Below are 12,505 nucleotides of genomic sequence, written 5' to 3'. Positions count from 1 at the left end.
GCCCCTCTCCACCCAGAGAGGCTTCTTGCTGGGACAGAGTCTCCATTGAAGCCTGGCCTGCGCTACAGGGGACCTGCAATACATATGTAAGTGGCCATACCTTGCTGTACAACAACGCTGGAGGGAAGGCCATAGCTGTTAAAAGCCTTGGTGTACATGTTTAGCCATGCTGTACAATATCTCCTCCCTTCTTTGGTGCTAGGAACAAGGCTCTCCCAGACCTAGCACTGCCTTACTTAGGGTCTTAACCCACCTGTTCCTTGCCCCAAGAATTGGCCTTGGTGCACCCAGTACAACATTCTGCTGTGCGGACCACATAAAGCTGCCACAGAAGAGCAGTATCCTCTCCGTTAGCCTTTGAGATGGCACAGGGATGCTCTGAAATTTAAGGTTTCAAAACATAAATGACCCAGGAGGCCTGGAAAAAACAGCACCTGGCACTGCTGGGACTACAGCATCTGGTCAGTTAAAGGATGGATAATTGATCCAGATCATATTTGGCAGGTTTGCACAGACCAAACTCAGACTGATGGTTCTGATTTTAGGCTGGTTTATCTCCCTGGACTTCAGTGATGCTTGCAGCACCCATCACCCTTCTCTCACACCTTTCTGTCATTTTTCTGCTCTCTGGAAGAGGCGCTTCTATAAACCATGTATGTGTTTCACGCAGGAGCAGGCACCAGCGAGGCGGGTTTGTCTGCAGAGAGTGAAAGTTTCTCATTCACTCACTCAGCTTCCTCTCTTTGTACCACAAGCGGGCTGGTACCATGCTACGTGACTGCCTGCACCTCAGTCGCAGATACCTCCAAGCTGTTTACTGTAGGGAACTGACAGCAACCCAAATCTACTGCCGTGGCCATCCACACTACGGTATGGCACCCAGCTCTTGCGTAGTTTGGGGGTGCTAGGCTAGCAGGCAGGTCAGGCCTGGTTCCCACCTTGATTAAATCCAGGGTTCTGGCACCCTTCTGGCTCTGAGAACTCTGAAATGGGGACTAGGATTCAAAACGAAAGGTTTCAGGGTGACAGTGCAACACTTAAGGCAGAGACAAGCCAAGATGCTCTTTCAGAGAAAAAGGACAGCAGAAGAGATCGCAAACGAAAACTGGGAATATCTGGGAAAAAATGGCCTTAAAGAGAGGGGAAAAGATCTATGGAAGATCGCAGATCTCTCCCAAGGCTTCTAACAACTTCTCGGTGACCATCCTGCTGGATCTGTGGGTAAGATTCTTCTCTGGAGACATTCAAAATGCACCTAGGCACATTCCTGTGTAACCTCATCTAGGTGTTCCTGCTCTGGCAGGGGGATTGGACTAGATGATCTTTTGAGGTCCCTTCCGATCCCTGACATTCTGTGATTCTGTGAAGATGCAGGCAGCATCCCATGTGAGGAATGAGGGGGCTGTGGGGCAGGGCAGTACCCCTCCTCTTTGGGGAACCTCCCCTTCCAGAAGAGAGCATCAGATAAAGGTTGGGGACACCCTAGGGAGGCACGAGAAGGATTTTGGTGGGATAAATTCATCTAAAACCTCAGGGCAGATGGACAGAAGAGCCCTGGGAAGGCCTGGCCACAAGGAGATGTGCTATTGGAGAACAGAGATCCCTGACAGATGGAGAAGGGGACAATGGCAGGAGACACCTCCATGACCAAGTGGCCAGCAGCAAGGGACCCTGCCAGGGATGAGGCTGCAGCCAGAGGGTCCTTAGGAAGGCAGCTTCCTCATGAGTTTGGGTGAGTACCAGCAGCCTGGGAAGCTACCAGCAGCTGCTGGACCACAGGCAGTCCTAGCAGGACAGACCTCATGAGGGAAAATATTCTCTGGGGGAAGGCTCGTTCCTTGCTGCCCCCGGCAAAGCATAGGGGAGCAGCCTGACTCAGAGCGGGACGTGCCTGACCTGGGGATGACCCTGCTGCCCCAAACTGTTGAAAGTTCATCACCGTTTCACCTCCCTCAACAGTTTCACTTGTCAACCAAGCATGAAAATTTCCCTCCACATTTCACAGAGCACAGGAGCTTTACCGTCATCGAGAAGGCCCCAAAATTCAAGTTCCTGGGGCTGTGCCGTGGAGAGGAGCTCGAGGCCACCAGGCAGGATCACGGATTGGCAGCAGCTAAGGTTTGCACACTTGTTTGTTTGCATGTCTCAAGGGCTTTTTGGGGCTGGGAGGACCCCTGGGTAGGAGCACCCTCGCCCTCATCCTTAGGAAGGGGTGGTGGGGCTCAGCTGCTGTGGAGAAGCAGCGTTCTTCCTCCTCCCACACCCTGAGAAGCCTGTCCTCCCCCCAAAACTGCACCCCACCCTTTGCCTCGGGAGCCGAAAGCCGCTCAGGTGCCTGCGGGGCCCTCAGCTGCAGCTTCCGCACTCCAGGGCTTAAACACGTGTAGTAAACCCTGTTAGCAAGGTTTTCTTCAGGCATTTCTTGGGAGGGGTAAATCCTGTCATTGGAAACAGGTTACACATGAGGATCCAAACCTGGGAAGGATGTGTATGTGGCAGTGCCTTTATTTAACAGAATTTCAGCTTCCATTCGCATTGAGCTCAACAAAATTTGCAACACCCTGCCAAACCCTTCTTACACATGTAGTAAAAAATACATACATCTTTCACCATTTTTTTTCCACATGAAAAAGTAAAAAAAAAATAATTAAAAATCGGAATAAATGTATATGAAACTAGAATCCCATCTGCTGAGACATACGTTATTAGCGAAAAAAGTAGAGCCAAACCTTGCACAGAAAGCTCGTGTTTATCGACACGCCTTAATGATTAGTGCACAACAAAACCACTTTCTTCCTGCAAGAAATATTTACCAGGTTAGATGTGATTATTTAAAAGGAAGCCCCCCGAGCACACAACTTGCCATTGAAGACAGGGAGGTGCAGGCTGCGGTTGGGTGACACCATGTCCCCGGGAGGGGACAAGTGAGGGGAATGGCCACGCAGTGCCCTGTGGCCCTGGGCCCCATTACGGCACCAACACCGGCACACTGAAAGCCCTCTACAACTTGTGGGGCTCATTACAGCATGTCGCTTTTGGGAATTGTTACCTCCACCAACCTGAAGTCTTAACCCAAATGTCATTAATGTTAGGTTTGACGCTTAATTACTCTCTGTCTTACTGGCCCCAGGCTAAATATATTTTCTCACCGTTAGCAAAGATATCAATACACAATCAGATGCCTGTTGAACCATGGATTTTGTTTTTGCAGTCTGTTTTACGATGGCTGCGCACCATGGTGTGGCAAATATCTCCAGGACAAACAAGTCAGCGTCTCTGACGCACATACATTTTTATTGTGAGGTGCAACTTGTTGATGCAGGGACCACAAAAAACACCAGTAGCAAAATAAGAGTTGAAGCAAATAACGTACACCAAATTTCACCTTGCATCACACAGCTAAAAGAGAGGAGAAAATCAATCTAATTCTGTAACGATCATTTTGTGAACAAGAAAGATTTGCTTTCCTTTTCAACACGAACCACCCGTGCAGCAAAACAGACAGCAGCATTTGTCTGCTGCAATAAACCAGTGTAGGAGCTGAACAGTTGTTCTTTACAGCAGAGATGGTGTGAGTGGGCCTCCTGAGCCCGGCCACCTCTGTAGGAGACCACAGCTGGTCAGCAAATGAGGGCTGAACCCCGTCCTGCTGGTTCCTATGCACAAAACAGCGGTTCAACTTAATTTATCCTCCTCTGTTGCTGTCGTAGCTGGGCTCATCTCCTCCCTGTGAGGTTTGTTGTTTCGCATTGTGGTCTGAGCTGCAGATAGGATGGGTGTTTACAGCTATCACAAAAATAGCTTTTATCATCTGTCAGTTCTGCTTACAACACGTATGGGTCCATTTTGCTGCCCTGTGCCAAAGGTTTCCCTTTCAGCCAGCAACTGCCGGTTGGGTCTTTCGCGGTGATGATGGGGTGCATGAGGAACGCCCAGCCCTCCCCACTCCTCTGGGAGAGTCTTTGGGTTTCCAGATAGTTCGGTGCTCCTCTGGAGCAGATCGAGGGGGACTAAGTTACAAGAGTTCTTGGCAAGGAGGGGGCATAATGAAGGAGGCCAGGTGTGTGCTGAGGGTCAGGGAGCTCCTCACCCGCCGGCTGCCCAGCATGGCGAAGGACCAGTTTGAGCTGTGGTCCTGGCTGTCGCAGGCAGAGGAGAACTGCTCTTGTCCCCAGCTCCGGCAGCAGCCACCACTTTGCATCATCCTGCCCAGCGCCCTCCTAAACCGCTCCCCAGCAAAGACATAGAGGAAGGGGTTGAGGCAGCTGTGGAGGAAGGCGATGCTCTGGGTGACCTGCAGCCCGATGTCCAGCTGGTCCGCAGCCTGGCAGCTGTATGCCACCTTGGTGTAGGTTCTGATGGCTTTGACCAGCAAAACAATATTGTACGGGAACTGAGAGAGAAGGAAAGCGGTGATGATCATGATGATGATCTTCAGAGACTTCTGCTTTTGAGATCTTTTGGCTTGCAGGAGGGTCTTGATGATAAGAGCATAACAAATAACCATGACAAAGAGGGGGAGGAAGAATCCGATTGTGACTTTCAAAGCCAGGACAGTAACTCTGAAAAACACGCTGACGTTTGGCGGGTAGGTAATTTTGCAAACTGTTACATCACCCACCTGCATGCTTTGGCTGTATATGATTTCTGGGATGCACAGGCTCACAGATGTCAGCCAAACAGCCAGGCACATGAGTTTGCTGCGCAGGAGCCGCCTTCGCTTAGAAGCTTTAGCTTTCGTCGCCTGGACAACAGTGATGTACCTGTCAAAGCTGATGCAGGTTAGAAACAGGCTGCAGCTGTAGAAGTTGATCTTATACATGCTGTTGACAACTTTGCACATGAAATTCTTGAAGATCCAGCCATCTGAGGCAGCCTTGGCCCAGAAAGGGAGGGTGAAGAGGAGGAGCAGGTCCGCAATGGCCAGGTGCAGCAGGTACCAATCCATCATGCTCCTCCTGAAGCAGTATTTGCAATAGACGAGTACGACCAAGGCATTTCCCACCGTGCCCACAGAGAAGATGACCCAGAAAAACACCGGCAGGAAAGCCTGAGCAAACTGTCTGACCTGCCTCCTGTCACACATGAAGTCTGTATCGTTCACCAGGTTTCCATACAGGGACAGCACCATGCTGTCATTCCTGTAGGAATCCAGGCTGGTCTCGCCAGGCTGGGTGACCTGCAATGGGACAGCAGGTAAATTTACATTGAGAAATGGCTCATGAAAGCATAAACTTGCCCATCTCCACCAGAATGCAGTTGAAAATCCCCAGTATATTCCATTTTAGATGAGTGAAACACAGCAGATTTCAGACTGCCTGAAATGTGTCCAAACCCAGAAGAAGTCTGCGGCACAGCAAAGACATATAAAAATGATCCATTGAGTAACAAACTCCTCACAAAACAGCAGCTCACAGCCTCCTGACAACTTCAGATATTAAAATGGCAGGCGGTGAGAGTGCTATTTCTGTCAGATCACTCGAAACACTGTTGGTTTGGCAGCTTTAAATACATAACAAAGTGCAAAATTCTCAGCTTGGAAAGAGGTAAGGAAGAAGGTTTTGTGTTAGTGCTGCAGTGGGACGGCGCTGTTGGCTCAAGAGAGGCAGAAAACTGATGAAAGCAAAGTGAGGGGAGAGAAAAAATGGAGATTATACAGCAGGGTAGTTGGATACTCACTGCACTTGCAAAAGCCATCTTCGGCCAGATCTTTGCTTAGGCTTGAAGGAGGCACTGTAACCTGGAAAGGAAAGATGGGGGCAAAACAACCAATTTGGAACAGCTTTGAAGCAGAATTGTGATTCTTTTCATTCTTCTTCTTTTAATAAAAATCTCAACCCTTTGAAATTAGTCTGTCAGGGAGACAAACCACACAGAAATTGATGTTGCTGATTTGAATTATTTAGTTGTTTCCATTTTACAAATTTACATTTAGCCTACATTATGTCTTTGGCTACTCTATAGCATTGTGCCGATTCAGTCCTTTGATGTACTAGAGTCATTGCAATCTCATTTTTAATAAGATGTAGAGTCCCCAATGTGCACATTAAAAAAGAAAGTAATCCGAAAGCACCATGTCTTCCAAAAAAGTTGTGAGAATAAATGAAATGTGTCTCTTAAATTGCCTAGCAACTGACAAAGAAAAGTACCTGCCCTTAGTAGTAGTTTGCAGTGTTAAAATATTTGCATCTTCTGCAGGGACTGATAATCTCTGCCTGAAATAATTTTTTCTCATCTGTGGGTTCAAGTGCAATGCTTATTGCTGTTGGCTTGCAAAGCAGATCATAATGCCCTGGTAAACAAGAAAATACTTATTTTTCTAGCTGCAGATTGCTTTTCAAGCCAGTCTACCATCACAAATGTAGCTGAGCCTGGTGGGCTCGAAGTGTGCCACGCACTCCTAAGCCTTCAGCACGTTCTGCACCCGCCTGCCTGTGCTAGTGCCTGGGGATGGAGCCCAGGGACAACGCGAGGTGGGTCCTATTGGCACCACCAGCTGGCACAGACCTTTCTTCTGGGCATCGGTGCCTCCAAAAGCAGCTCACGCAATTGAAAGGCCACCTCACAGACCCAAACCTCTCACTGCATGTTACTAAAAGCACCTTTCCTGGTATCATTTGGGACACGCACTGACGCAGTGTGCAGTTTGCCTCCTCAGCCCACGGTAGCTGAGGTAGCAAGTTTGCCAGCAAAAGCCAGTTTACTGTAAGCGGCTACTTCTAGGGATGGCAAGTGTGTTTGCAGCCGTGTCTCCGTTTTTGTGGCACCTTCAGTCTAAGCTGCCTTTATCCCTTCACATGCTCTCGGTGCCAAAGCAAATGCTTGCAACAAATATTTGCAGGGTTTTGGAATCTGGTAAAAAAAAAAATTAATACAGTCATTTCCACCGCTTTAGAAATGGTGTTCAGAAAGCACAGATTAGGAGCTTCTCCTTCCTTCTTTTGGTCTTTATGAAGCAACTTTAACGCATTATTTAAGAGCAAGATTGGCAACATGAGATCTTTGCAAAAAAAAGAAATTAATATCAGTCTAGGCACAGAGTATTTACTTAAAAACAGACTGAAGAAATTAAAATAATTATAAGTACATGCTCTTAGTCCTAAAATTCTCTATCGAGACACAGAACTACAGGCAGAATTATGCTGTTCACCAGAATTTCAAGTACAGGTATAAATTTAGTCCCTGGCTTTTAACAATGCCACCTGTACCCTGTGCATACTGGTTGAATTTTGCCTCATGATGGGGTTTTGCTTTGTCATTTTTGCTACTCTTGCTAAGAGTTATGTGAATAATAACACTAACGTAGGGTTAGATACAATGAACTTTCAGATGTTCTAGCAAGCACCTGATTTTTTTCTACAGTGAACCTCACAGCACACTAAAATCGACAAGCAACAGACTGTGCCTTGAGATGAGGAAAGGCTGCTTATTAGTCAATATTAATTTGATCCCTTTTTGCTTATTTTTGGGGGTAAAAAAATACTGTTTCAAGAATGGCTGCACTGACATTCTCCCCAGCTATGCAGCAATTTCAGACCTGCTGTGACCCTCCACTACAGAAACTCCCCAGCCAGTCAAAATCTCAAACCAGCAAAGCGTTGTCCCCATCACTACAGAGCAAAATTCGGCTGTCAAGGCTGAGACCTGCCATGTACAACTCAAAGGTGGCTGTGACCAGTGGCAGGCAGGCAGCGAGCTACTGATTTCTCCCTGGTACCCTTTTCCAAAACATCACTGCAGCATCTGCTGAAGGATGCAGAGCTGTGCATCCCCAAGGGGCTTTTTAATGTCCTTTTCTTTTAGCTATCAGACCTACCTTAAATTGCAATAGAAAATATCATTTTAAGCAGGTGAGTTCAATGGCAAATGAGCATTTTTTTTAAGTCATTTTGTAATTCAGTTTCCTTTCCACAGAGGCTGCACACTGGAAAGACAGAGATGAATAGGGGACTCACCAGGACAGTCGCTGCAAGGGGGTCAGCCCGGCCGTCACACCCAACAGTCGCACCACCACACCTGTTGTTTGCTTTTTGTACCCCTAGTTCAGCTTTGGGCTTTTTGTAGGCTAAGTTGGGTGTGTGCTCCCTGGACCCCAGCCTAATTAGACCTGTCACAAGCTGTTTTCTCTGTGGTTTGCATGGTTTAGGTGGCTCGAAAACAGATGGCAATCTTCTCTTTTTTTCTTTGCTGTTTTGGTTTTTTTTTTTTCCTGGTAAGCTCTTTCGATAGCAAAGGGAAGACCACTCATACCATCATTTTTCTGCTCACGTGTATGATCTAGCACAGTACAAATCATAGGCTGCTGCCAGTGTTGCCATGTCCTGCTGGAAAACACTCTTAGTGGGGAAAAAAAACCCTCACGAAGAACTGGGTACCTCTGGGGAGCCACCACTGTCCCCCGGGGAGGCTGAGACAGGAGTGAGGAGCCAGGTCTAGTCCTGCCCGCACCAAGCTGGCTCACAGGCACAGCTCCCCATGGTTGCATCAAGAAAGAGCCTCGACTGCACCAACACAACACCAGGTGCTTTGCGAGCCACAGCAAAATGTAGCACAATGAAAGTACACCCCCTTCAAGAGGAAAGGCCGAGCTATTCCTCCCACAGAAACCAGGGAGAATCAGGACAGGACTGCAGGTAGTCACATAAAGTCCCTGCTGGTGGCTCATCTTATGTGACAACCATCCAGAAGAGTGGGGCAGGAAAGATTTTGAAGAGGAAGGCAGTGAAAAACAGTCAATAAATATATGAACTTGAACATCTTATGTCTTCTTCCTGGCAAGCTGGCATGCAAATTACAGTGATTTAAATTCCCCTCTTTGCAGGAAGTCAGGCCACCATGGGGTTTTGCTTAAATATGGGATGGTGTTCAACTGTGACCAATGCTTGTTTGAATCTCTCTTCAAGAAAATTTCCAAATCGCAGTTCAGGTTCAGTTCCAGTTATGGAGAAAACAATGGTTCTGACTACATTTTGGGGAGGGCTCAGCTGTCACTTGGCACCAAGCTCCACTGTCAGCACCGCGGCATCCCCTTCCAAGGGGATGCAAAATCCCCACTAAGTTGTCTGCACATCTTTAATGATTAGTTGTCATCCTGCAGCTCTTCCTGAAACAGGTGTAGGTTTGTATGTGATGATACCTCTGGTTGGCATGTGGCCTCTCTCACCTCCTAGATGTCCAGGTAGGAAAACAGGTGGGGGAGCAGGTCTCAGCTAAACCCCAGGGCACCTGCTATGGAAAGCATAGTTGTGAAAGGATAGGCATAGCCTCTGGGCTCAGGCACGAGTTTCTGTGTGCTGGCAAATGGCTGCCTGACAGCTCAGACATGGTAGTTATCTCTAATTCAAGCACTTGGGGTAATGCAAGGTGGTGCCGTGTTGGAAGAGCTTCATTAACTGCAGAAGAGTAACTACATGCCCATGGGCACATCCTCTGCTGCAAAGGGTCTTCACATCCTTTGGTCTCACTGTGAACCTGTGCCCTCGTGTTCTGGATTTAAGTGAGTCTAATTAGACTTAGCTTAATTCTCCCTAGAAACAAAGTAAGAACCTACCCAGTCTACTCAGCCAGTTCCAGTGTCCTAGAAGTCCCCAGGCATATGAATCTCCAAAACCAGAACATGGGCGGCTGCTCATCCTGTTTGTTATTTTTCTATCACATGCCATTTGTTGAGTGTGATTGACAACAAGGACATTTTTGCCCCAGCCGTGGGAAAAGAAGCAGGAGAACAGTGTGAACCTTACAGATCCTCTTACCAAATTGCTGCCAAACTGATTCCCGATTTACATTCTCACTTAGTGATGTCCAGAGTTTGCTAATTCCTAACCAAAATTCAGATGGCGTGGTCAGTTCTTGCAGTACTATCATGCATCGGGACATAACTTGTGGTTTCCCTCCAGTTCGTATCATTACAAAACTAAGCATCTCTGTTTTCCTTACAAATGTGTTGGTTCCATGCTCACCAAGAGAACTTACAAGTATAACACTTTAATTTTTTTAAGTGAGTGGGAAAATGAAAACCAACTGCATGTCTTGTATGTCTCATTTTTAACTTCAGGGTGATGATTTTTTAAGCTCTTCCTTTAGTGCATTCACTAATGACAGGTATGTACTCACCTTGATGTGCTGATCAGGTGCTGGAAAAAAATTGCAGAAATAGAACAAAACTTGGGGTTACGCCCTCTGCTGTGTCTGACTGCAAAGTTTCCTTTTTCTCCAATGAAAACTGCCCTGTGTTTGCACGAGATCTGACTTTTAATATACCTATTTTCCCCTCCCCAGGCAAAAGGAGGACATTAACCCACTTCCCTCTGAGCAGGCTAGTTTAGAGCTTCAACAGCCCCCCAGCTGGTCTGTTTAGGAGACGCCCCAGCCACGATGCACCAGCCTCTATGAGGAGGATATTTGCACTTGCTGAGATAAGTGCCTCTCACAAGCAAGCAAATCACTTTCTCTATGAACTTTCTATAGATCAAAACGCTTGAGGTGAGTCCTGAGCACATAAGACACAAAGCAAGACAAAGCACCTGGGCTAATCCTGACGAGCAAGAGTTCCTCTCCACTGAGTAGTCTCTTGTGTCTTCGAGCAAAGAAAAACCCTACATAATATCAGCCTCATCCTAGACACTGGCAAACACTTTGCCAATCAAAAGCATGCTTCTGTAGATCCTTTCAGCATTTCTTCTTCCACCAATAATGCAACTTCTGTCAGGTAACTTGCTTATGCAGACTATGCACAGGGTTGCCTGGGGCTTTCCATACTGAGCAAACAAAAGGACATTCCTATTTCCATTTCCAGCAGCTGTACAGACTCATGACAGTGATCCAAATGTTCACAAGTTAAATTGTCAATTTTGAGATGTGAAAGACCTGCCTGGTTTCGATTTTTGTGGGATTTTTGAGGGCGTATCGTATTTTCTTAACACCCCCCCCGCCTCAACTGACCCAGTCGGGGGTGGAAATGAATCTGTGAATGTGATCCTAGATGTAACACACTGGATCTCCAGAAAACAAGGTACTGGCAACTAGAAGTCACAGCACTGAGTCCCCTCCTGCTGTCACACAAGGTCACCACGGCAGACACAAGGTTTGATGCTCTGTGGGGAGCTGGGCTGCGTTGGTTGCAAAGCCCTGTCTGTCTGTCTGTCTGTCTCTCTGACTTGGTATTTTGAGAAAGACATATTTGACCTTTTTAATGATGCTGATATCTGTGGATTACTAAACACTTCTTTTATATGGACTAGATCTTCCTTTGGGGGTAGAATGTGGTTTTCTAGATGGGATGCACTGTCATTTTCTCTAATTGTGAAAGAAGTACTTAGCCATGTACTTCATGTACTTGAAATAATGTATTTAGACTTCTCCATTTTAAACTGTATCAGACCATCCTAGGTAAACATATGTTTTAATAACTTTATTTATCAAAATGTTTGGCAGGGCCCAACCTGATTTCTAGTAAGCAGGATTGTGTGTTTCATTCAGCGAATTAAGTTGGTATGCATGATATTATCAGTGCTTTTGCAGAAGAGATGGGTAGTGTGGTAATGGTAAATCACACTTGTGATAGCAGAAACTGTGATTTCACATGGGTAGCCAGCAGCAACCAGCAACTCAGCTGAGTCAGTTTAAAGGATCACAGATGTGTCGTTTGTGAAATGTTCTCTAATTTACTGTATCTGCTAAAAATCTGTTCTTACTTTGAAAATTTTAGCAATCGTATTAGAAAAAAAACATGCAGATTGTCTCTGTGCCTCACTGTGTTAAACTGAAGTCAGGAGGAGTGGGAAGAAAGTACACCACAAATACACTAACGTGGATTCTTTTCTCAGAATTCTTGTTGAATACTTCCCTCCTAAGTGTTTTGACTTTTCAGTAAGTTTATAAGTTTTGGAATTTCAGCTGCCTAGTGGATGAAGGGAAGGCAGTAGATGTAGTTTTTCTGGATTTTACTAAAGCTTTTGATGCTGTCCCTCACAGCACATGTCTGGACAAGTTGTCCAGCTGTGAGATGAGCAGATACGCAGTGTGCTGGGTGAAGAGCTGGGTGAATGGCAGGGCTGAAAATGTTGCAGTGGATGGTGCTACATCTGGCTAGAGACAAGCCAGCAGGGATGTTCCTCAGGACACAGTCCTAGGGCCAGGTCTGTCCAATATTTTTATCAAGAATCTGGATGCAGGAATTTAATGTACCATTAGCAAATTTTCTGATAATACCATCCTCGGAGGTGCTGATGACTGTCCTGAGGGACAAGGAGCCTTGCAGAACGATCTAGATAGATTGGAGCATTAGGCAATGATCAATGGCATAAAATCTAACAAGTCCACATGCCGGATTCTGCCCCTAGGATAAAGTAATGCCAAGCACAAGTACAAATGGGGAGAGGATTGGCTGGAGAGCAGCCCTGCAGAAAGGAGCCTTGGGGCGCTGGTTGACAGGAGGCTCAACAAGAGTCAGCAGTGTGTGCCCTGGCAGCCAAGAGTGCAAATCCCATCCTGGGGTACATCAAAC

The 12,505-nt window shown here is 46.7% G+C and overlaps 1 protein-coding gene across 1 annotated transcript; it reads right to left on the bottom strand.

Moving 5' to 3' along the window:
• Positions 1–4,015: 4,015 nt before the first annotated feature.
• CCR9 (C-C motif chemokine receptor 9) lies at positions 4,016–5,697 on the bottom strand (the record flags this gene model as incomplete). The annotated part of the gene is made up of 2 exons (XM_080364187.1): positions 4,016–5,179; positions 5,680–5,697. The coding sequence occupies 2 exons, from the start codon at positions 5,695–5,697 to the stop codon at positions 4,016–4,018; spliced, it is 1,182 nt and encodes a 393-aa protein (XP_080220313.1).
• Positions 5,698–12,505: the final 6,808 nt, after the last annotated feature.

The sequence above is a fragment of the Nesoenas mayeri genome (assembly GCF_963082525.1).
Source record: "Nesoenas mayeri genome assembly, chromosome: 2".
NCBI classification, from domain to species: Eukaryota; Metazoa; Chordata; class Aves; order Columbiformes; family Columbidae; genus Nesoenas; species Nesoenas mayeri.
The sequence above is the reverse complement of the archived record's forward strand: the minus strand, read 5'-3'. Positions and strand labels throughout refer to the sequence as shown.